The sequence below is a fragment of the Sinocyclocheilus grahami genome, unplaced genomic scaffold (assembly GCF_001515645.1).
Source record: "Sinocyclocheilus grahami isolate Dianchi unplaced genomic scaffold, SAMN03320097.WGS_v1.1 scaffold691.1, whole genome shotgun sequence".
NCBI classification, from domain to species: domain Eukaryota; kingdom Metazoa; phylum Chordata; class Actinopteri; order Cypriniformes; family Cyprinidae; genus Sinocyclocheilus; species Sinocyclocheilus grahami.
In genome coordinates this window covers 8,398-30,111 of record NW_015505870.1, presented here as the reverse complement: position 1 = coordinate 30,111, position 21,714 = coordinate 8,398, and the positions used below count along the sequence as shown (strand labels likewise).

General features: G+C 39.4%; 1 protein-coding gene across 1 annotated transcript; it reads left to right on the top strand.

Moving 5' to 3' along the window:
• The first annotated feature begins 2,203 nt into the window (after nucleotides 1-2,203).
• LOC107559539 (gamma-adducin-like) lies at nucleotides 2,204-21,090 on the top strand. Its single transcript, XM_016243400.1, has 5 exons — nucleotides 2,204-2,538; nucleotides 8,485-8,707; nucleotides 18,939-19,077; nucleotides 20,347-20,498; nucleotides 20,968-21,090. Exons 2-5 carry the CDS (start codon nucleotides 8,513-8,515, stop codon nucleotides 21,088-21,090), a joined length of 609 nt encoding a protein of 202 aa, XP_016098886.1. The 5' UTR covers nucleotides 2,204-2,538; nucleotides 8,485-8,512.
• The last annotated feature ends 624 nt before the right edge of the window (nucleotides 21,091-21,714 follow it).

Sequence of the window (21,714 nt, the reverse complement as noted above, 5' to 3'; positions counted from 1 at the left end):
GAAACCATTTTATTTATAGTCTGTCTGTCTGTCTGTATGTCTCTCTCTTTTTATCTCTTATTGCTGAATGTAAGTTATTGGTTCACTTTGGCTTTAATTAGTGATTCAAATCTTGTTCCAAAATGCATACATTAAATTGCACATTATTTTTTACATTTTCTTAAGTGGCAGGTTGAATTCATATCTGTTTGGTCTGTTTTACTGTACTGTTGGATGTCTGTGTACACAACAGTCATATGGGAGGAATGATCCTTACTTCCCTGATGTCATCTGAGATAAGATGTGTGTGTGTGAGTGAGTTATGTTTATCTGTGTTTATGTTGACAGGAAAAGGTTTATGAGAGAGATTTATGAGTGTGATATGATATCAGTGTCTGACATGTCTGTCTACTCTTTTGATACCCATTTGACCTTTTTATAAAAGTCCACAAAAATGTTAAAGTATCTACTGTACTATAATACACTATTTGTGGTTTCACATGTTTCTTGACAAAATATAAAAAGGCATAGTACACAGCAAAGACACTATGGCATCTACCTGCAGATGCTAACTTCATGTTCTAGTCGGGAATTTTGTTACAGATGTCACACACACACACACAGGTTTGTTTTTATGGTTTATGGTGACTCTCTATAGGCGTAATGGTTTTTCTACTGTACAAACCGTATTTTCTATTGCCCTACACCAACCCTACCCCTCACAGGAAACTTTCTGCATTTTTAGATTTTCAAAAAAACGAATTCTGAATTATTTATAAGCCTTTTGAATTACGGGGACACTGAAAATGTCCTCATAAATCACCTTCTCGTTGTAATACCTATGTCATACCCATGCTATTATACAAATGTGTGTCCTCATAAACCACATAAACATGCACACACACACACACACACACACACACACACAAGGACAATGAATAGAAGAATACGTAAGTTATCAGTAAGTCATTATCTGTATGTGATATGAAGTGTCTCCAATCCTCTGGATGGCAGGTTTTTTAGGAAATAGTTACTCAGTTTAGTTTATTTACTTGTGCTGGATGCTTTTAGAGGCCAGTTATGAAATTAGATTTTTTGTTGTATCAGGTTTTTACATTATAATTTATATTCAAAACACTACTAACTGACTCATACTATTGTATCATTACAGAGTTTCATTTATTTGTAAAACAAAAAAACAAAAACAAAGTCAGTTTATGTAATGAGTTTACAGTAGAAGTGTATGGCAAGACATTGCACCAGAATAATTTTCGAAATTATAGCCACGAGTTAAACACTAAACATGGTAACATGAGATGCTGTTAAAATTGTGAAAATAGTATGATTAAAACTGATTAAAAAATTATAAATACATTTATGGGGCAAGACATTGCACCACAGCTTTTTTCGGAACTGTACCTATAAGACGTAAAACATGCTAACATACAGTAGCTGTGTATATTCATAGCATCACTGTTGAGGAGAAATTAGCTGGTGAAGTGGATTTACTTATTGTAGAGTTAAGGAAATTTATCATGAGCATTGTAATGTCGAAGCGGATGTCATGACAAATGTCAGTAGACCTGGAAGGTTTTAAAACGAGCGGTTCATTCATAAATCAGATCTTACTTTCATGCTGTGGAAATATAATCTGGAAGACAGAAAAGGGACGGAGCTACAGAAATTTGGGATGGTTGCTAAAAGAATGATTGACGACTTAATGTCTTAAATAAAACCCTTTTGTATAGAAGAATTAATTAATAAAAAATATCATCTGCATGTTTCTGCTTGTAATTAATTCAGAATGTCTTGCCCATAGACCTCCATTATGTGTGTATTACAGTAAATGCAAATTTTGCTTGCTTTTACAAACGATCAAGTCGAAATTGGTGTCTGGTAATCCACAGGATGTCACAGATGCTGTCGATAGAGCTGAATTTGTATTGAACCCAAAGCATTGATTGAATGCAGTGGAACACTTTGCTGTGCATTGCTCATATTTTGAGTTGACAATAAATCTGGCAGATTTTTTTACACGGTTGTGTTGAATCACAACTGTCTTCTTCTATGTGCTGACCGCTCGTGTGATTCAGGTATAGTGTGGATTTGTGGCATACAGTCTCTCACACACCACGCACGGAGAGTATCGTAAACACTGACCTTTAATTCTTCTAGCTTGGAGACGAGTGGGCGGGGCGTAGTGTGTATCCTGCCTTCTGATTGGTCGATCGGATTTGTGCGCTCAGAGAAGAGGCGGATTAGCGGGTCACATGACCGCTTCAGTTTCTCTCACTGCTGAAGCAGATCCTCGCATACACACTCCCTCTTCCAAACACACACACTGCACACCCGAAAATCCCCCTCTTACGAGGAAAGAGGAGTGTCGCTGGGTGAGAGTCGCTTTTTGCGCTTTATGAGTGGAACTGCGGACTGTTTGTGGAGTTTGGGGGCTGTTTTTGTCGTGTTTAATCCTTTGAGGTAATCTGGGACTCTTGAGGCGGGAATGAGAGAGATGCGCTCCAGCGTTTACTGGACTTTCACTCTGTGAGGAGCAAACAGGTGAGTTTAACAGCGTCAAATTCATTTTTTTGGGTTACATTTTAGTGACGAACGGTCGTTTAAAGGCAACTTTAATTGTTAAGTGAACCACAGAGTTCGTTGCGTGCAATCACAACAGCGCTAAAAGCTCCAAAAGACGGAGTTATTCCTCAACCGTCACTTTTTTTTTTAAATCTTAAACGCATCTCATCGGTTTATAACGTACTGATGCTTTTGTTTCGCTTACCTTGTTGTTATTTCCTGCTGATAGTCCGCTATTCTGAGCGCCGCGACTGAAATCTGAGTCCGAAAATCTCTCGCTCCCTATTTATAGAGCTGCTAAAGATAAGAAGAGAAATAGTAGTGCATACTAACGCTGATGAAGGGCTGTGGGGGCGCACTGTACAGCGCACTCAAAGGGACTGTAGGATGAATAACTGCCGTGGCATCCGTTAAACACGTTTGTTTTTGAATCCGTCAGTCAGTGTGTTAAAAGTGCATAGGTCCGTGCAGACGCTGTGATTGGTGAGTAGTGATTGTAATTGGTCATTTGAAGATGATTTGCTCTCTGGGAATCCTGTTACATTGCATCTAAAGTGTGAGAGAGAAAGCAGCTAACGTTACACAGTGAGCCATTGACTGTAGGACACGCTGTGAATCTTGTGACTCCTGCTGCTGGTGTCCCTGTAGTGCATTTTATTGTCTTGTGTGGCTATTGTATTACTGGTGTCCTTTCTGTTATTGCAGCACTGCTTTCTCTCCCTGTCTAACGTTATGCAAGAGAAATCCTGCACAGCAGTTCATTATTGCCTGTATTCAGAGACCGAACAGCTGTTGTAGTGAGGATTGAGGATCCTCCCCGTTTACATACACCCACCCTGACAGTTAGAAACAGTCAACAACACGTCCCAGATCAACACACCGCTTTACATAATCATGCAGTCAGTTAGCTGAGATTGACAGTCAGTGTTAAATCATTTCATGTATGGGACATCTGCCTTGGTCATATTCATATTTGGCAGATTATAATTCCATTATGCAGGTTATTTTCAACAGATGGTGGGATGTTTTAAATGGTTATCTTAAACGTAAAATGTTTTAAAAGTAGCATAAATGTGGTCTATACAACTGCATTACTGCTCAAAAGTTTGTGGTCGTTCAGATTTTTTTTGAAAGAAGTCCCACATGCTCACCACGGTTGCTTTTATTTGCTCAATAAAATGCAGTAAAAATATAATATTATTGCAAATTAAGAAAACCGTTTTCCATTTGAATGTATTTTAAAATGCAATTTATTCCTGTGATGTAAAGCTGAATTTTCAGCATCATTACTCCAGTCTTCAGTGTCACGCGATCCTTCAGAAATCAGTATAATGTGCTGATTTGCTGCTCAAGAAACATTTCTTATTATTAATGTTGAAAACGGTTGTGCTGCTTAATATTTTTATGGAAACCATCATACATATTTTTCAGTATTCTTGTATTTACAGCATTTAATTGAAATAGAAATACATTGTAAATGTCTTTTCTGTCACTTTTGATCAACTTAACACATCCTTGCTGAAAAAAGATATTAGTGTTATTTCTTTCGTTTTTATTTAGTTTCCTGACCACAAACATTTGAATGGTAGTGTATTTTTAGAAGTTATATGGACTACAACTACACTCAATTTATATGGACTACTTTAAATGTGTTTTTCCTCTTTCACTTTCATTTTATGGGAAATAGCATCATAAACATTTAATTTTATGTTTTGTACAAGAAAGGTGGCCATAATGGCTTTGAAACTAAATAAGGCTGACTAAACTGTATTTTTTGAACTGTATTTTTTGATCTTAAAAGGACAAATACTGCGGTGGTAATGTCCACCCGCCTTTTGTTGTTGTTGTCGTTGTTTAGAGTTGTTAGAGTCTTTCAGGCTTGGCAGCCTGTGTGTTGTGTTTCTGTTTCTGGGTGGGTGTGTCAGAGTTGTCGTCATTCATCAGCACATGACCGTTTTCACTAGACGTGCTCGCGAAGTTTGAATATTGCATCATAAGTTGAACTTTGTGTGGTGTGCTGTTTGTTGTCTTGACTATAATAAATGCAAGCGGCATCCCCTTAAGGTCCCCCTTTTTCGATTTATTTGATCTGTTTTAGCATTTGTGTTTGTTTATGTTTGTGCTTATTTGGCTTTTTCACCAAGAATGCAAATCTTATTCAGATTAATAGTCTTTTTGCTTTCTGTCTTAATTCTTGCACGTGTGTTCACATGCCTAAAAATGTGTGGTGTTGTATTTCTTGTTGGCTTGGGCTCTTTTATTGAGCCCACCCTCAGTATGTATGTGTGTGTGTGTTTTCTGGCAGAGTTGTGTGTCTCTAATCTGAACCATCTTTCCAAGTGCCATTTGACCTGACTGTGCAGCTTAGCAACGTACAGCAGAGAAAAGAATCCCCCCCCCCACCACCCCTCCAGAGTGAATCGCAGAAGAGAGCGAGTGTGAAAGCCTAGAGAGGTACAGGTGAAAGCTTTTACTGAGGCCCGGGAAATGCCTGACACTGTCTGGCACAACAGTAGAAGTGATTTGAAAACAGTCCCAGCTGAATGTCTGGAGTTTGCTAAGCATCACTGTTAAGATTACGCATATCTAGGATGAGGGATTTAAAGAAACCCCTGACGGCAACTTCACCTCATGAATGAATGGTTCTTCAAATCATGCTGTCTGTTCAGAAGAGGTGTGCTATTACTTTGATCAAATAGAGAACAATAGATTCACTTTTAACTTAATAATAGTAACAATAATTGCTCTCTGTTAGTTCATGTTAATTAATGCATTATCAAATGATACTTTAAAAATTGTTGCTTTGTAAAGTGTTGCCAAAAAATCTATTGCTTTAAAGAAATAAAAAAAAATAATGCAAACAAGTCATTGGACAACATTACTTAGGCTACATATAAAATGCATGTGCCATGGATTAAAAAAATGGAATAGCTGGACAATTACAGGGCTCGAAATTAACTTTTTTACTTGGTAGCACTGGTGCTCCCAACTTCAAAAAGTTAGGAGCACCAGCAAAAATTTAGGAGCACCACAACTACAAATGATATATTAACAGATTTTATCCTTACATTCTTAACTTTAATGCAGATTTTGTATTGGTTAATATTAGCTGTCAATCTCTCAGTCACCGCTTTCCGCTAACTACTGCGAGAAAAAAAAGGGCTGAAGAAGAGAGAAAGTGAAAAGAACACTGACAGATTTCTTTTGTAGATAACCTAAAGTTAAGTTCTTCTTTGGCGAGGGTTAGGATGGTGTATGCAGTGTTAAATTTGACATTCAGCGCTGCCAGTTGCACCGAACGGCTGGGAGCTAGGGGTGTGCGATATTGACAAAAAATTATTTTCTGGGATTTTATCGGTAACAATAATTTGACTGAGTGTTACTGTGCTGATATCTTAAGGACTACAGTGGACAGCTGACTCCTAAAATTTTCAATATTCATATTCTGTGTGGTGGTCAGTTCACAGCAGTGACAGAAATGAATCTTTTCCAATAAGTTTAAATAGATTTTTACCTTTTATGGTCATTTTTACCTCAGAGACGCAAAACAGCGCTGTGACTGTGCTTGGAATTATTTTTGTTGGCGAAATAGAGCAAAAAGAGGAAATATGGTGTCTAAAACGTAAATCTCTTAATATTAACAATTTTTTTTATTGAACAGTTGTATAAAATCAATATCACATTTGGAATCAGGCTGATTTTTGGAGGAAACGGCACTCTTCTTGTGATATTGATACTATATCAGGGATAGGCAACGTCGGAGTGCCGCTGTACTGCAGAGTTTAGCTCTAACCCTAATCAAACACACCTGAACAAGCTAATCAAGGTCTTCAGGATTACTAAGGCTACAGACAAGTGAGGTTTTTTTTCAGGGTTGGAGCTAAACTCTGCAGGACATCGGCACTCCAGGACCGACGTTGCCTACCCCTGAACGATATGAAATGATGTAAAGGCCCTATATCTTGAATTTTGTGATGCATTATAATAGACTGAATCATGCCGTTGAAGAACGCACTCTAAATGCACTAATCTAACCTAATAGACTTCACGTCATGTATGCGTGCACTCTCTGTAGGTGTGTTGTGTTCAGATTTGATTTTGCAATATACTTGATAATGTCATCGTAAAACCACAATTACGAAATGTGTAGATTCGATGGTGAACGCTGTCACCTGCAAACTCCGTCCCACAGGCTTTACAGTGAACGCAGTGCATAGAACCATTTTCATAGCGGAGCCACCAGAAGTCTTTCAACCACTCTCTCCGAAAACTGTACACCTTCTATTCGGCTGGTGGATCAACATTCACCACATGATCGCTATCACCAGCACCATTATTTGTAACTTTAGGTGGTTCACAAAATAAATCTGTCAGTGTTTCTTTTTTTATTTTCTCTCTTCTTCAGCCCTTTACATTCCCCGCGTTAGTTAGCTCCCTGTCACCTGACAGCGGAAAGCAGTGACTGGGTGATTGACAGCTAATATTAACCAATCTAAAATCTGCATTAAAGTTAAGAACGTAAAGATGAAGTTTAATTGGTTATGTAGCCTAACGTTTCATAGAACGGCAGACAGGTGCCTCAGAAGGCACATACTCTGAACGTTTTTAGAGAAACTAAAACCGGTCGCACGACAACAATTATATGCACTCGCACAAATGCTCCCAAATATATTTTGAGGTCGCACAGATTAAATTTCGGGAGCATATGCGACCAAAGTGGTCGCAATTTCGAGCCTTGAATTAGGAAATTATTTTAATCAAATATGTACTAACTCAATCTGACACATTCGAGAGTCGCAAGTTTTTTGAGAGGCGGCTGTGCACGCTTTAGCAGAGAGCGCAAGCTCTCTTAGAGAGTGTGCGAGTACTTAAGGTAGGTTAAAATAGCTTGAATGTTTAAATTGGCATGACTTAAAATGCCGTGCAAGTGACTGTTCCATCAACTGTCCGAAACCCGTGCTAGTCTTGCGTGCAGCTCGCTTGCAGAGCAAACTCAGCGTGATATTAGGGATGTGAGGCTATTTGTGCATTTTGAGAGAGTAGGAGAAGACGCAGTACTGCTCAATCCCAATCACTCTTTGTGAAATTCCATCTCACAGAAAGTTTTAAAACGACTCATCTGCTCTGATAATATGTTTGGACTCAACCTAAATGCTATTGCATAAATGTTTGTGGGAATTTCCCGCTTTATAATCGCAAAACCTGCGGGAATGTGTAGAATTAAGCACAATGCCTGCAATCCCACAGCGAAACATGGCAACTAAACTCTAAAAATTCACAGCATTTTATTATAAGTGTTCTCATTATAATGTTATGTATATGATAGTTCCAGTCATAGTTATTAATATTCTGCATTATTGTTTGTGTTGAAGAGATAATCACCATTGTGAAGCGGAAAAATCCACATGCCTGCGACAATAGTGTGTGTGTGTGTGTGTGTGTGTGAGAGAGAGAGAACAAAAATCAGGCTTAACTAAACCTGATAGTGTTATAGGATAGTGCTGCCCTCCTGTTGGTTGACCTGATGCCACCCTTCACTGTTGACAGGACAGCCACTCTTTTCTTTTTTTTTTTTGAAGGTGAACAAAGAACGAAGTCCATTGTGAATAGCGCTACTCTGAGCAAGAGAGTTCAGCTAATGTGCAGTTGCCGGATTTTTGATTGTATTGATGGGTGGAATTAGGTGCGCATTTGTGTGGGATGATGAGTTTGTCCTTGGGGCATTACTGATCGAGACTGTTTTGCCTGTCAAATGAAGTGCACAGACTTCCTCTCTCAGGTTTTTTGATTCAGTCAGTGCAGTATGTATTGTTTGGTGTTTACTAGGGATGTGCAAAAATAAGTATTTAGAGATTTTTCATAGATAATGACATTTCCGCACAGAATATGCACATGCTCAAGCAAAATCTCTCTCTTTCTCTCCAGGTGAAGACCGCAGGAAAATACAGTAGAGATGAGTGGCGAGTCGAGACAGGGGGTGGTGACGACCCCTCCGCCCCCAAGCGTGGGGAAAAGGGAGGGCTACTTCGACCGCATCAACGAAAACGACCCTGAATACCTGCGTGCACGCAACATGTCACCCGACCTGCGACAAGACTTCAACATGATGGAGCAGAAGAAAAGGGTCACACAGATACTACAGAGTCCAGTAAGAAAACACAAACACACTCTGAAATGACTGGGCTTTTAAAAATTGCTTGTAAATCTTTTATTATGCGGTTTCTCCACAAATCTTGGATTGTCTTTTTATCAACTTGATTTTTTTCAATTACCACAGGTTTTGTATTTCTTTTTGGAACTGATTGATAATTGGCCTCATTGATTTGAGATTATGCACCTAAATTTTTGAGTAAAAAGCATTAATTGTGGATAAAAATGAGCATTAAAAATGAGGCCTATGATCAGTTAGTTCCAAAAAGAAATATAAAATGTTTTGAAAGAAACAAGTTGATAAAAAGGCTGAATCCAATATTTGGAAATAATATAGAAAATTTTTTGTAGGCCAGCCATTTTTGTCTGGGAACACCACATGTGGAAAAAAGGTTCCAAAAGGGGTTTTAGCTGTGATACCATAAAATAACTGTTTTTGGTTTTCCAAAGAACCTTCAGAAAATAGTTCTTGGAACTGTTTTTCTTAGTGTGAAAACATTTTTTAAAATATATTTAAAAACGAAAACAAACAAATGAAAAAAAAAAAAACCTTCCACTATAAAGAACCTTTTGTGCATTGAAAAGGTTCCATGTAGGGCTGCACGATATTGGAAAAAACTCACATTACGATATTTTTTTTCCTACGATATGAAAAAAAAATCAGATGACTTCAATAGCTCTATTTGGGGAAAAAAAAAAAATTGGTGATTTTGTAGGCGAGTAAATCAGCATAGGAAATAAACAAATTACAAGCATAGATAAATAACAGAACAATAAATAACAAGTGTAAAATAACACTGCATAATTTTCACTATAAATTAAATCTAATAAATATGTGTTAAAGCTACAAAAGTGATTTTTCTTTGTGTTTTGTTGTTTAATTAACGTTCATGACAGAGAAAGCAACAGGAACATTAAACTGCTGTGAACCAATATACTGTTACACATCCAATTTGTTAGTTACATACAATTGTTTACCTTCACCTAAGCCAGGGGTAGGCAAGTTCGGTCCTAGAGAGCCGCAGTCCTGCAGAGTTCAGCTCCAACCCTAATCAAACACACCTGAACAAGCTAATCAATGACTTCAGGATTACTAAGGCTATAGGCAGGTGAGTTTTGTTTTCAGAGTTGGAGCTGAACTCTGCAGGACTGCGGCTCTCTAGGACCGAACTTGCCTACCCTTGACCTAAGCCATAAGCAACTGTGTTTACAAGGATGCTTGCAGAGCACAGTATTTCAGACACAAATAGACGCAGAAGTGAACAGAAATTAGTGTTCACGTGCATCTGCTTGGCTCTCACCGGGTCTACACCGGGTGCGACAAAATACTATGAACCCATTTTAATCAGTGATGCTGTGTGACTGACTACACTGCGCGACACGACAAATCCCAGACAGTAAACTGATGCCTCGTTTATGACGTACTGACACAAAGTTCAAATGATATACAACGGTCTCTGTCGCATCCGGTGTAGACCGACTTTGGGGCCGTTCACATGTTGCGGGTGGAAAACTTCAGCAGCACTGCTTTCTCCTTCTTTTCAAAGCGCTCGGAAGTTTGTGCTTTCGTGGAGTCTGCTGTTGCTAAGGGAACCGTGACCCACACTCTCCGCAATGACGCGGTAGTTTCAACAAAGGATAAACGGATTTCCAGCACAGAAAATCGCTTGCTGTAGCTCTGCTACTAAATGTATTTAGAAATGGGTATCTCTGTACAGCTGTCGCGTCCGGTGTAGACACCGTGTCTGTGAGTGAGCAAAGAAAACAATCAGTATAAATATAATGATCAGTAGCCTATACTAAACATCGCACATCCTGCGATGTGACTAACGTGGATGCGCACATCGCGATGTTGATGCTGAAACTATATATTGTGTAGCCCTAGTTCCATGGATGTTAAATGTCCTTCACAGAACCATCAATGCCAGTAAAAGAGACTTTATTCACTCTTAAAAAATAAAGGTTCTTTATTGGAATCTATGGTTCCATGAAGAACCTTAAACATCCATGGAACCTTTTCAATGCACAAAAAGTTCTTTATAGTGTAAAAAGGTTATTTAGTTTATGAAATGTTCTTAGACTAAATGTTTAGTTTATGAAACACTAAGAACACATTTTTTAAGAAATGATCACTGAAAGATTCTTTAGGGAACCAAAAATCCCTTTCCCATCGCTGCAAAAAACGCCTTTTAGAACCTTTATTTTTGAGCGTGTTTTTAAAAGATTTTGTAAAGTTATTGTACTGTACAGGGATGTTTTTCCACTTTTCCACTGATTTAATCAGCAAGAATGTGCTTTCAACGTAAAAGTGTTTACTTATAGATTTTATAGGTCGTCTTGAGCCATGTGGTTTTGAGTAAACGCCACATTGCCATGAAGTTTACATTTAAAGCTTGGCATGAACTTCTAAAGTTGGTTTTGAACCCAGCTGGTTGCACCTTACACTTCTTCTCCGTTCACAATGAAAGATTTATTGTTTATTCTTGTCAGATGAGTAGGTTTGTCAGTCAGTTAATTGTGTGTTTGGTGTGATGCTTTGAGTTGCAGCTCAATCGTATGCACAAAGCCACAGCTGGAAGACCACACCCTATTACATGCACAACATTGACTTCCACATCTTGTATATAAACACAATACAGCCAGTGAAGCACCTCTGACCTACAGTAGAGAGAGATTATAGCAACCACACACACACACAAGATTACAGTTAACACACGCTGGGGAGATTACAGTGAACGTATTGCACAGATTACACTTCTGCAGACATTTCAGCAAAAACATACTGTGTTTAAAGGAACGTTCAGTTCAATACAAGTTAAGCTGTATGGATGGCATCTATCACATGCTGTCGATTACCGCAGCAAATAAATCCATCTCATCCCTCACTTTGCGAAAACAACTACTTTTATTCAGCAAGAACGCATTCAACTGGTTAGACGTTACAAAGACTTTTGTAATATCTCAAAGATTATAATTTAAAATAAATTATTTTGATCTTTCTGTTCATCGAAGAATCCTGAAAAAGTGTTATGGTTTAGAATATTAACATTAAGCAGTTTTTAACGGTTTTCGTCATTGATAATAATTATAAATGTTTCTTGAGCACCAACAGTTGCTGAAATTTCAGCTTTGCCATCATAAATGACATTTTAAAATAGAAAAATGTATTTTAAATTGTAATTCTATTTAACAGTACTACAGCTACTACTGTTTTAAAGCATTTTTAATCAAATGAATGTTGCCTAGGAAACTCAAAAACATAAAACAAAAAAAAATTATTACCGACCCCAAACTTTTGAATGGTAGTGAATGCATTATTAGACCTTGCAAAATCTCTGACATTTGTTTGATAATGAATGATGAATGCAAGAATGATTTGCCATAGTGTTGGTATCATCAGTAAGAATGGGTTTAAAATCATAAACCAATCCTTGATTTTTGCCTTGTGTTTATGAACTTAATGCTGTTTTGGAGTTTAGATCTTTGAAGTTTCTTGTAGAATTATAATAACTGTAATATCCAGCTGTTATTGCACATTTGTGTTGTAAGGAAAAGCATCAAATGAAAAAAAATGTGTGCAAAATGATTTATTTTAATGAAATAAAATGGGAAAATCTGAGAAATCTGAACTACTTTAATTTGGGGGGGGGACCCTAGAGAAGCTCTGTAGGGTTTGAGCACTGTACTTTCAGTATGTAAAAGTGAAATTTCTGTCACTGTAATCTCTGTGATTGTGATTAAAACAGAGGCGGAGTGACAGTAAGGTTAATTACAGCAGCGTCGCTGGGCTTTATTAGCAGCAGCTGTTTCTGAGACACTATATACTCCTCTCACTCATCCTTCACTCTGTATGGAGAGGAGCCAAGCAGGGTAGGCAGCAGGTGTATCAGCACACAGGCCTGTGTGTTTACGTCTGCACTATCAGAGCTGATTCAACAAGCCTCTCTTTTATCTCCCTCTCTCTCTGTAGGCTTTCTGCGTGTGTGTGTGTGTGTGCGTGCGTGTATGTGGAAGAGTGCTGCTTAAATTACACGTCTGTCCGTGGACTGTGTTTAAGGTCAGACTATTATAGGCAGGGCGGAGTTTGCTATGCTTAGGGGGGGGACCCTAGAGAAGCTCTGTAGGGTTTGAGCACTGTACTTTCAGTATGTAAAAGTGAAATTTCTGTCACTGTAATCTCTGTGATTGTGATTAAAACAGAGGCGGAGTGACAGTAAGGTTAATTACAGCAGCGTCGCTGGGCTTTATTAGCAGCAGCTGTTTCTGAGACACTATATACTCCTCTCACTCATCCTTCACTCTGTATGGAGAGGAGCCAAGCAGGGTAGGCAGCAGGTGTATCAGCACACAGGCCTGTGTGTTTACGTCTGCACTATCAGAGCTGATTCAACAAGCCTCTCTTTTATCTCCCTCTCTCTCTGTAGGCTTTCTGCGTGTGTGTGTGTGTGCGTGCGTGTATGTGGAAGAGTGCTGCTTAAATTACACGTCTGTCCGTGGACTGTGTTTAAGGTCAGACTATTATAGGCAGGGCGGAGTTTGCTATGCTTGGACCTCATCTGTGCTGTCACAACCAAAACAAATGAAGACATCTCCGCGTCAACGTAGCCCGCTCAGTAACCTGCGGAAAAATAGCGGTTTGCTCTGAGAGACCACTGATATTTACTTAAACAACATGTTAATGATATTAAACTGTAATGGCACAATTGAGTTTGTCTTGAATTTCCTCCCTTGGGTTATTTTTAGTTCCCCCACTCCCCTCTGTTTCCCTCTTCAGCATTAAAGCACGCCATTCCCAGAGTCATAGCTGTTTTCCAAGAGCACTGTGGTTTGGGTTGGTCGGGGCACTTACTTTTGAGAGGAATTTGTTAGTTTCCTACTCCGTCCCGGGCATCCAGTTCTCATTCAAGCACAATTTAATACTCACAAAGGGAATTAGAGCCCAGGATCTCTCCATCTCACCTTTGTACTTTGGCTAGACCGTTTTGGCTCGGACTGCTTCGTTTGAAGTTTGGCCTGTGTGAGGTGAATGGGTTACTAAAGCAAATTCCGTTTTATCGGACAGCAAATTAATACAGACTCTGGCCCACATACAATGTCACAAAGCTCAGATAACGGCCACCATCCCCCATGATGGATACGGTTTTATGGTTTGATATTAATGTAGTCACTATGTTTTGTGTTGTTATGAGGTTAGATTGTCACCGCTTTGATCTAGTGACAAGTGTGGGCATGTTAGCCCATGTTTTTGTGATGGTGTATCCCTATGCAAGCATGTTGGTTGCAGGTTTGTTCTGGAGGCATGTTTGATGATTCCCATGGTTAATCTTTCATCATGCCTCAGTCCTAATGCAGTTCACCTCTAAAGCACTTTGCTGAAATATTTAAATATTCACATATTTAGTTCAATAATTTGTTCATTTAGTTCAAGACAAGCATCAATTTTACTATTCCCCATACTTAAAGAGTGAAATTTGGGCGAAAAGTGTTACCGAACAACTGTAAACATGCTGCACTTTTACATTTAAGATTCACAGCCCCTTACTGTAACTTTTTGGGCTATTACATGTGCATTAATTTCATGAATTTATGGCTTCTTTCTTTTCCCTTTGTTTTCTCAGTGTAGGTTTGATGAATGAGGCTCTCATTCAAAACCAAACAAACTTAAAGGCCAATTTAATTTGCTTCCTATGTAGTTCGTTTCACCCTAGATTAGGTAATCAAGCCCCAGCAAACTTCACTGACACACACTGGCCACGTTCACACAGCAGCAGAATATGGTTGTCAGTCCTGGGGCCGGATTCACAAAAGATTCTTAAGAAGAAATTTCCTCTTAACTGCCATTTTTTTTCTTCTTATTTTTTAACTTAAGAAAAAAGTTAAGAATATTTTGTATTCCCTGTGTCCCGGCTCGATGAGACAACACCAATAAAACCTATTACAAACGAGGCATTTGTTGCATCCAGTGGGGACATAATTACTGATTATAATGACTTATACTGTGTTTTTACGCGTTACGTTGCGTATTGCGCCATGTAAACATAAAACCATGTCTGCATTTGTGATCGGAGAAATGACAAACAACAAGTGCTACTCTACACTGCTCAAACTTGCATTTGAATCGTCAGTGGCAAATTCTTTAAATATATAAAACGTACTTACAGGCTGTGAGTCAGAAGCGCCAGACTGTCCTTGCAAAGTTGGAACTGCCCCACTTTATAGAAACAGCCTTTGTGCACAGACGCATTATAGGCTACTCTGCAGGTGCAACAGTCATCCATAAAATGCGCTGCACACATCTGATTATTTGGGCTGAACTGTTCTGGAACGGTGTTGTAAATACAACTTAACCACTGATTTCTAGTTGTGTCCTCTTTTGGAAGGCCAAACAAAGTAGTTTCGCTTTCACAACAAAACACACATTGTCACACATGGTGGGCTTTGGTGAGCGGCGGCCGGCGGGCTAGAGTGAGGAACGGCCGGCAGCTTGAGAACGGTGTGGCCGGCGGGCTTGCGGCAACCTCATGTGTCGATCCTGGGCTGGACTCCGCTTCGTCCACGGTGAAAGCCGATCCGGCGATCCACAGCGCGAAGTTGATGTATTTCCTCAGTGACCAGCACAGATCAGCTCTAAGCATGATGAAGCAGATATCGTCCTCTTTTGAAAGGCCAAACAAAGTAGTTTCATTTTCACAACGAAACACAGCATCTCCACAACATGGCGGCGGCGGAAACAACAGTACTACAGCGAGATTCAAAGTTACGCCTTCTTTATTTGCGTGAACATTTGGGCAATGTTATGCAAATCTTCCCACACAGTGACGAAGACATGTGGGGGTGTTTAAATTAGGCGTTTTAGGAGGGCGTGGACAAGTCTTAACTTTTATAAAGAATAACTCTTTGGGTTTTAGACTTTAGTCTTGGCAACTTTAGGGATCTTATCTATGCACGAACAGCTTGTAACACTCCAAAGAGAAAGGAAAATTTGAAATTGCATCATGTGACACCTTTAAGATTGTTCTTAAAACAAAGTTAAAGAAGAATTTAAATTCTTGAAAAGAATCTTCTTAAAAATCGAAAAATTATTCGTAAATAACTTTTTTTAAATTTAGGACAGTCCCAGACTTGTCTTAAATCCCAAACAGTAAGAATTATTTAATGAATTTATTGGGTTATTTCAAATTAAATGTTATATTTAAGCATTACAACAACACTAGCAACTTATAATGCATAGTAGGACTATTAATAGGAATGTGCACAAGTTTTTGTTACACAGGCCGCATTTGCTGTAGCAGTACAGACACACATACCGGAAGCGTTTACTCTGATGAGAGCGCAAAAACACAGCACAAAAATAAATGAAACCGAGCAATGGAACAGCAATGCCTGTTTCATTGCTCCAGCTTGAAACAGGCAGTAACCGTTCAAAAACAAGCCGCATTAAAAACGTGACGCTGAGCGCCAGTCAACGACGAAAATCAAGCGACGAAAATAGTGAGCGTGCTTATTATGATTATTAGGGTAATCTGCAGGAATCGCGTGTATTCACTCAGATAAAGATTGTCATTTTCTTCTTAAGAAAAAAATTCAGATGTTCTTAAGAATATATTTGAGAACTTAAGAATTTTTCAAGAATTGCACTTCAGAACATTCTTACGAATGTGGAATTTATCTTAAGAAATTTCTTAACTTATTTCTTAAGAAGATTTTCGTGAATCGGACCCTGTTTTTGAGTCCTTAGTACGGTTACGTTCACACACAGTTTGGTTATTTATGGGCGTGACAACCGCATTCTGTAACCGAACTCACACCTGTACATTTTCAGGATTCACAACCGCATTCTCGGAAATACATGCGCTGTGTGAATGGAACAGGACTGGACAACTAGTTGTCTGTCCCTTCATACAGTGAGAGAGAGAGCCGCTCTGCCACATAAACGCGCGTCTACTGTGTGTTACGTATTTTCGGTAACTTGTAGTGATGGACTTATCAACAATTTTTCAAGAATTGCACTTAAGAACATTCTTACGAACTTCGTGGAATTTATCTTAAGAAATTTCTTAACTTATTTCTTAAGAAGATTTTCGTGAATCGGACCCTGTTTTTGAGTCCTTAGTACGGTTACGTTCACACACAGTTTGGTTATTTATGGGCGTGACAACCGCATTCTGTAACCGAACTCACACCTGTACATTTTCAGGATTCACAACCGCATTCTCGGAAATACATGCGCTGTGTGAATGGAACAGGACTGGACAACTAGTTGTCTGTCCCTTCATACAGTGAGAGAGAGAGCCGCTCTGCCACATAAACGCGCGTCTACTGTGTGTTACGTATTTTCGGTAACTTGTAGTGATGGAGAAATGAGCTGCGTGTCATCTGAACGTTTTGGATCTTGTCAGTTTTCCACTGGAGCCGCTCCCGTCAGTTTTGTGTTCTGCGCGCGATTCAAATGCTCTGCTCTCCACCCAAATATAAAAGCTGCTGTCGGTTAATGAAAGTTTGATGAAAGAACTCGCGGCTCGATTGGGCTCTTGTTGTGTCAGAAAGTGATAAGACTTTCAGTTTTATGCACGTCGCCATCTTTGATTTTACTTTGGTCACTGTCGCTATGGTTACTAGTAAGGAATATGGGCTTGACTCCCATTGCACGTTCATACAGACAGTATTCTAAGCACAACTGTAAGCTGCTGTGTGAACGGTTCGAGACTCACACCTGTAAAGAAAATGCAGTTGTCAATCCCAAAAGCTGACAGTGTGAACGTAGCCACAAAGTCGTTGAGAGTTTGGCAGAGATGGCCCGCACTTGGATGCACAAATGCCATGCCCACTTCCCTGTGGCTGCATGGTGATTCTCGCAATGGAAATCAGACTTTCTTTAGCTCAATCTCTCCAGACCTGTGGTGCGTACCAGGATGCCACTGAGGTGGGAAGTTAAAGTGCTTTATCGAGCCAAACAGATCAGTCAAAAACACATCCCAGAATGGAAGGAGAATCTGTAGATTTGAGAAGGAATCTACAATTCGGATTGCTGTTTTCCTGTAGTCTTGCATAGCCAGATTTGGTCAACTTGCATGAAATTCTGGCCAAGAATGACCCAATTAGACATGTGAAACAATGTTTTTTTGTGTTGCTGTTTATAGGAAGAATTTCTACAATATTTGTTTGTCAAAATAATAGGCCAGCATGGGGGGGAAAATATCTACGGTAAACGGAAGAAATTGGCAGAAATCTGACTGTTCATTTATTTATTTATTTTACACTCAAAAGCAGAACATTTCTGTTTGTAAATAACTAGTTAACTTTTTACTAAGTGCCTCAATGTATCTCTCAGAGGTCTGATGTCAATAACCTGGCAAACTTTGGCAAACGTAGTGATTCACTGATGCTTATTACAATCAACAAACAACTTCAAAAAGCCATTATTTATCCCAGTACCTGCAGTTTGCATAAAGCCAAATCAGTCCATTTAAATTGGCAGATTTTGACTACTGCTTGACATTTTGTGGAAAATACATCAGGACATCAGGGAATAGAGTGTGCCTGCTGAGACTAGCTTACCTCCCTTGTTCTGATATGTGCATATATATGTTTGCATACTGTTTACGTGTTTATATCATCAGTGCCGAGTGAAGTTGTACATGCCCCAGTTCACATCCAGACACTTACTCACACCTGTCTGTATGTCTGTATGCAACTGTACAGTAAGAACGAACAGTCATCGTAACTGAGGTATTGTGTCATTTTGACTCTCCTCTGTCATTACCCCGCAGCACAAGTGCGTCAGTCTGTTTATCCTGTGATTCATTCTGTAATCTGAGCTCTTTGATCACCCTGTGCCTGAGACTCCAAACAGGTGTGCAGAATGACAATGCATCATACAGAAGAGCTTCGTACTACTTTTAAAACCACTTATGGGTGATTTCCTTCCCTAAACATTGAAAATAAACTTTTCTGCAAAGTTCCAGTGGGCTAAAATGGATTTTGGACATACCCAAAAAATTTAAGATGCTTTCATCCTTCACTGCTTGTTTTTGTCTGTAGAGAGTCTCCTTCAGCTCTTCAGAGTAAGTGGAGTAGACTTTTGGGTTAATAGACTTCACTAGTTGTCAAGATACAAGTGGGAAAAAAAGGTTTAAACATGCAGGGGCGTGAGAGGATTACAGCTCTGTGTCTGTCTCTCATTACTATGTGTGAGTCATCTCTAATCTCAGGTTTTCTTTCTCTTTCAGGCTTTTAGGGATGAGCTAGAGGGACTGATCCAGGAACAGATGAACAAGGGGAACAACCCCACAGGACTGCTCGCTCTGCGGCAGATCGCAGACTTCTTCATGGCCAGCTCTGTAGCCGGCTTCTCCACCTCCCCCCTCAGTGAGTGTCACCATGGTGCAGCTCATCTACACTGCAACAGATTGCAACATTCCTCCAGTCCTTCAGTGTCCTAGACTGCCCCACTCCTCTACCTGTTCAGAGTTATACAAGTCGCTAAATAGATATTCCCATAAACAGACATTGAGGGAGGAAATACGACCAGTCAACTCAGGAAAGCCTTTGCATTCTTTCATCTTACTTCTTCCTCCCTTATCACCCCATCCAGCCCCTCTGCACATGTGTCTGTTTTCTCTCTACGCTCTGCTATGCGGAACTAATCAGTAGAACTTCAGTGAACCCCTTTCAGTGCTTACTGTACATTCAGAGTCATCTCCTAAATCTCATAGGTGTCTGTAGACTATGCAGAGGTCTGGAGCCTTATCTAGGACATATAATGGAAAAAGTATGATATTCAGAAATAAGACTTTTTTATATTTAGACAAGCATTCAAAATGGCAATGCCCTCCCCAGTTTTCCCAGACCGTTTATGTAAACTAAGTTTAAAATGTGTCATGGTTGTTGAATAATGGCTACCCACATTTGCACATATTTATGAGGTCTGTTCAGTGGAGATTTTGAAAGCAGCAGTTCTCAATCTCTAGATTTATCCAGCTGGAGTTCTGAAATGAGTTCTGTAGCATTTAGTCAAGTGGAGTTCTGGAAAGAGCTCTAGAACATTTAGCTATCTAGAGTTCAAGGATGAGTTCTGGAGATCAAACATGGGTTCCAAAATGTTTAGTCAACTGAAGCTCTAGAATGAGTTCTGGAATGTTTAGTAAAGTAGAGTTCTGGAACACTTTTGGAATGTTTAGCCATCTGGAGATCCAAGGATGAATGTTTCCTCAATGTTTAGTCAGTGGAGTGCTCGAAAGAGTTTTGTAATGTTTAATCAACAGGAGTTCAAGGATGAGTTCCTGAAACTTGTAATAACTGCATGTCTGAAATGAGTTCCAGAATGTTGAGCCATCTAGAGTTCAAAGTTGAATTCTGGAGCCTTTAGCCAGTAGAGATCTAGAAAAAGTGCTGGAATATTGAGTCAACTTGAGTTCAAGGTTGAGTTCTAGAATGTTTGGTCAGCTGAAGCTCTAGAATGATTTCTGAAATGTTTAGTAGATGTAATGTTTTAGTAGAGTTGAGTTCTGGAAACATCTGTGCTCTCAGGTGGGCTCACTCATTGATGCCTAATGAACATCTTGTTCTTTATTTGAATTCCATCTCATGAAATGGTTCAAACCTGTTCTTGAATTGTTCCTTGTTCTGTTTTCTCAGGTTTGGCCATGGTGACCCCAATAAATGACATGTTCAGCATGGAGTCCAGTACTATGGTGAAGGGAGAGAAACAGATCCGCTGCAAACTGGCCAGCCTCTACAGATTAGTGGACCTGTTCAGTTGGGCCCACTTCACAAGCTGTTACGTTACAGTAAGGCACAGCTTTCTATCATTAATATTGCTACCACAGATTAAATATTATACTTGTTTTTTTATTTTAGCACAAGGAAATGAAAGTGAGTGATGTACATTGTGTAATCCAGGGTTTCACAATCCATTCCTGTAGGTGATGAACATTACATTTCCACTGATCAGACACTCCTAGTTTATTACATGGAGAAAGATTTCTGCTTTTCCATTCATCATCAAATTAAATTATATTATTATTAAATTATACACTATTTTTGAATGGCTGTTAATGGAGAAAGATGCTTTTTGTCTTCATAATGGTGTAGTTACTGCATCTGCACTCATGCTCATGAGCTTAACCAGGTGTGCTAAATAAGGAAATATACAATTTTGAATATCTGCATGCCTGTTGGAATGGATTAAGAAACCCTGCGCTAACTTGATCAGGAGAGTAAAAACAGCTGCTTATTTGTGTATTTTAAAACTTGTAGGTTCGTGTCAGTAAGGAGCAGGATCATATCCTCATCATCCCCAGAGGACTCTCCTTTGCTGAGGCCTCTGCGTCCAATCTGGTAAACAAACTGTCTGTCTTGCGTTATCACAGCAGAGTCTGATAGCGGTTTATCATGCCACAGGGCTGCCAGGGTCATTTTGAGCTGTGGTTTTAGTTGAACTCACATTCCAGTAAGACTTAAAATAGATTAGATTCAGTCTTGTGTGGTTCTTACTAGTGCTGGGCGGTATACCGGTTCATACCGAATACTGGTTTTTATTTTTGTTATGATATGAATTTTGAAAATACCGCAATACCGGTATATGTCACTTAAACAACGTTCGGAACGCGACACTGTTTGAAAGGGGTGTTGCACTGTGGTGAGGGCACAGCTGTATGTGTTACTAAGCATGAAAGTTCCGAAACTGAAGCTGTAGAACTAATAGAACGTGATGACACAGAAGAACTCATCCACAATATCCACACTGACCGCCACAAATATCCACCGCCCCCTGCCATCAGCTCCCGCGTCTCACCCACTCACGAGCGCGACTTTAGCACTAGATTTAGCAACTTTCACACCCTTTTAGCAGATTTTTTCCATAGAATATTCATACTGACAAACCTAGCGACTTTTTTGGATAAACCTTAGCTATGGTTCAGTTGGAAGATTTCGCCAGTGCTGTCCTGTGAACGCTAGGTCTGACTTTCCCGGAGAAGTGTCACCTCTCTCGGCGTCTGTTCT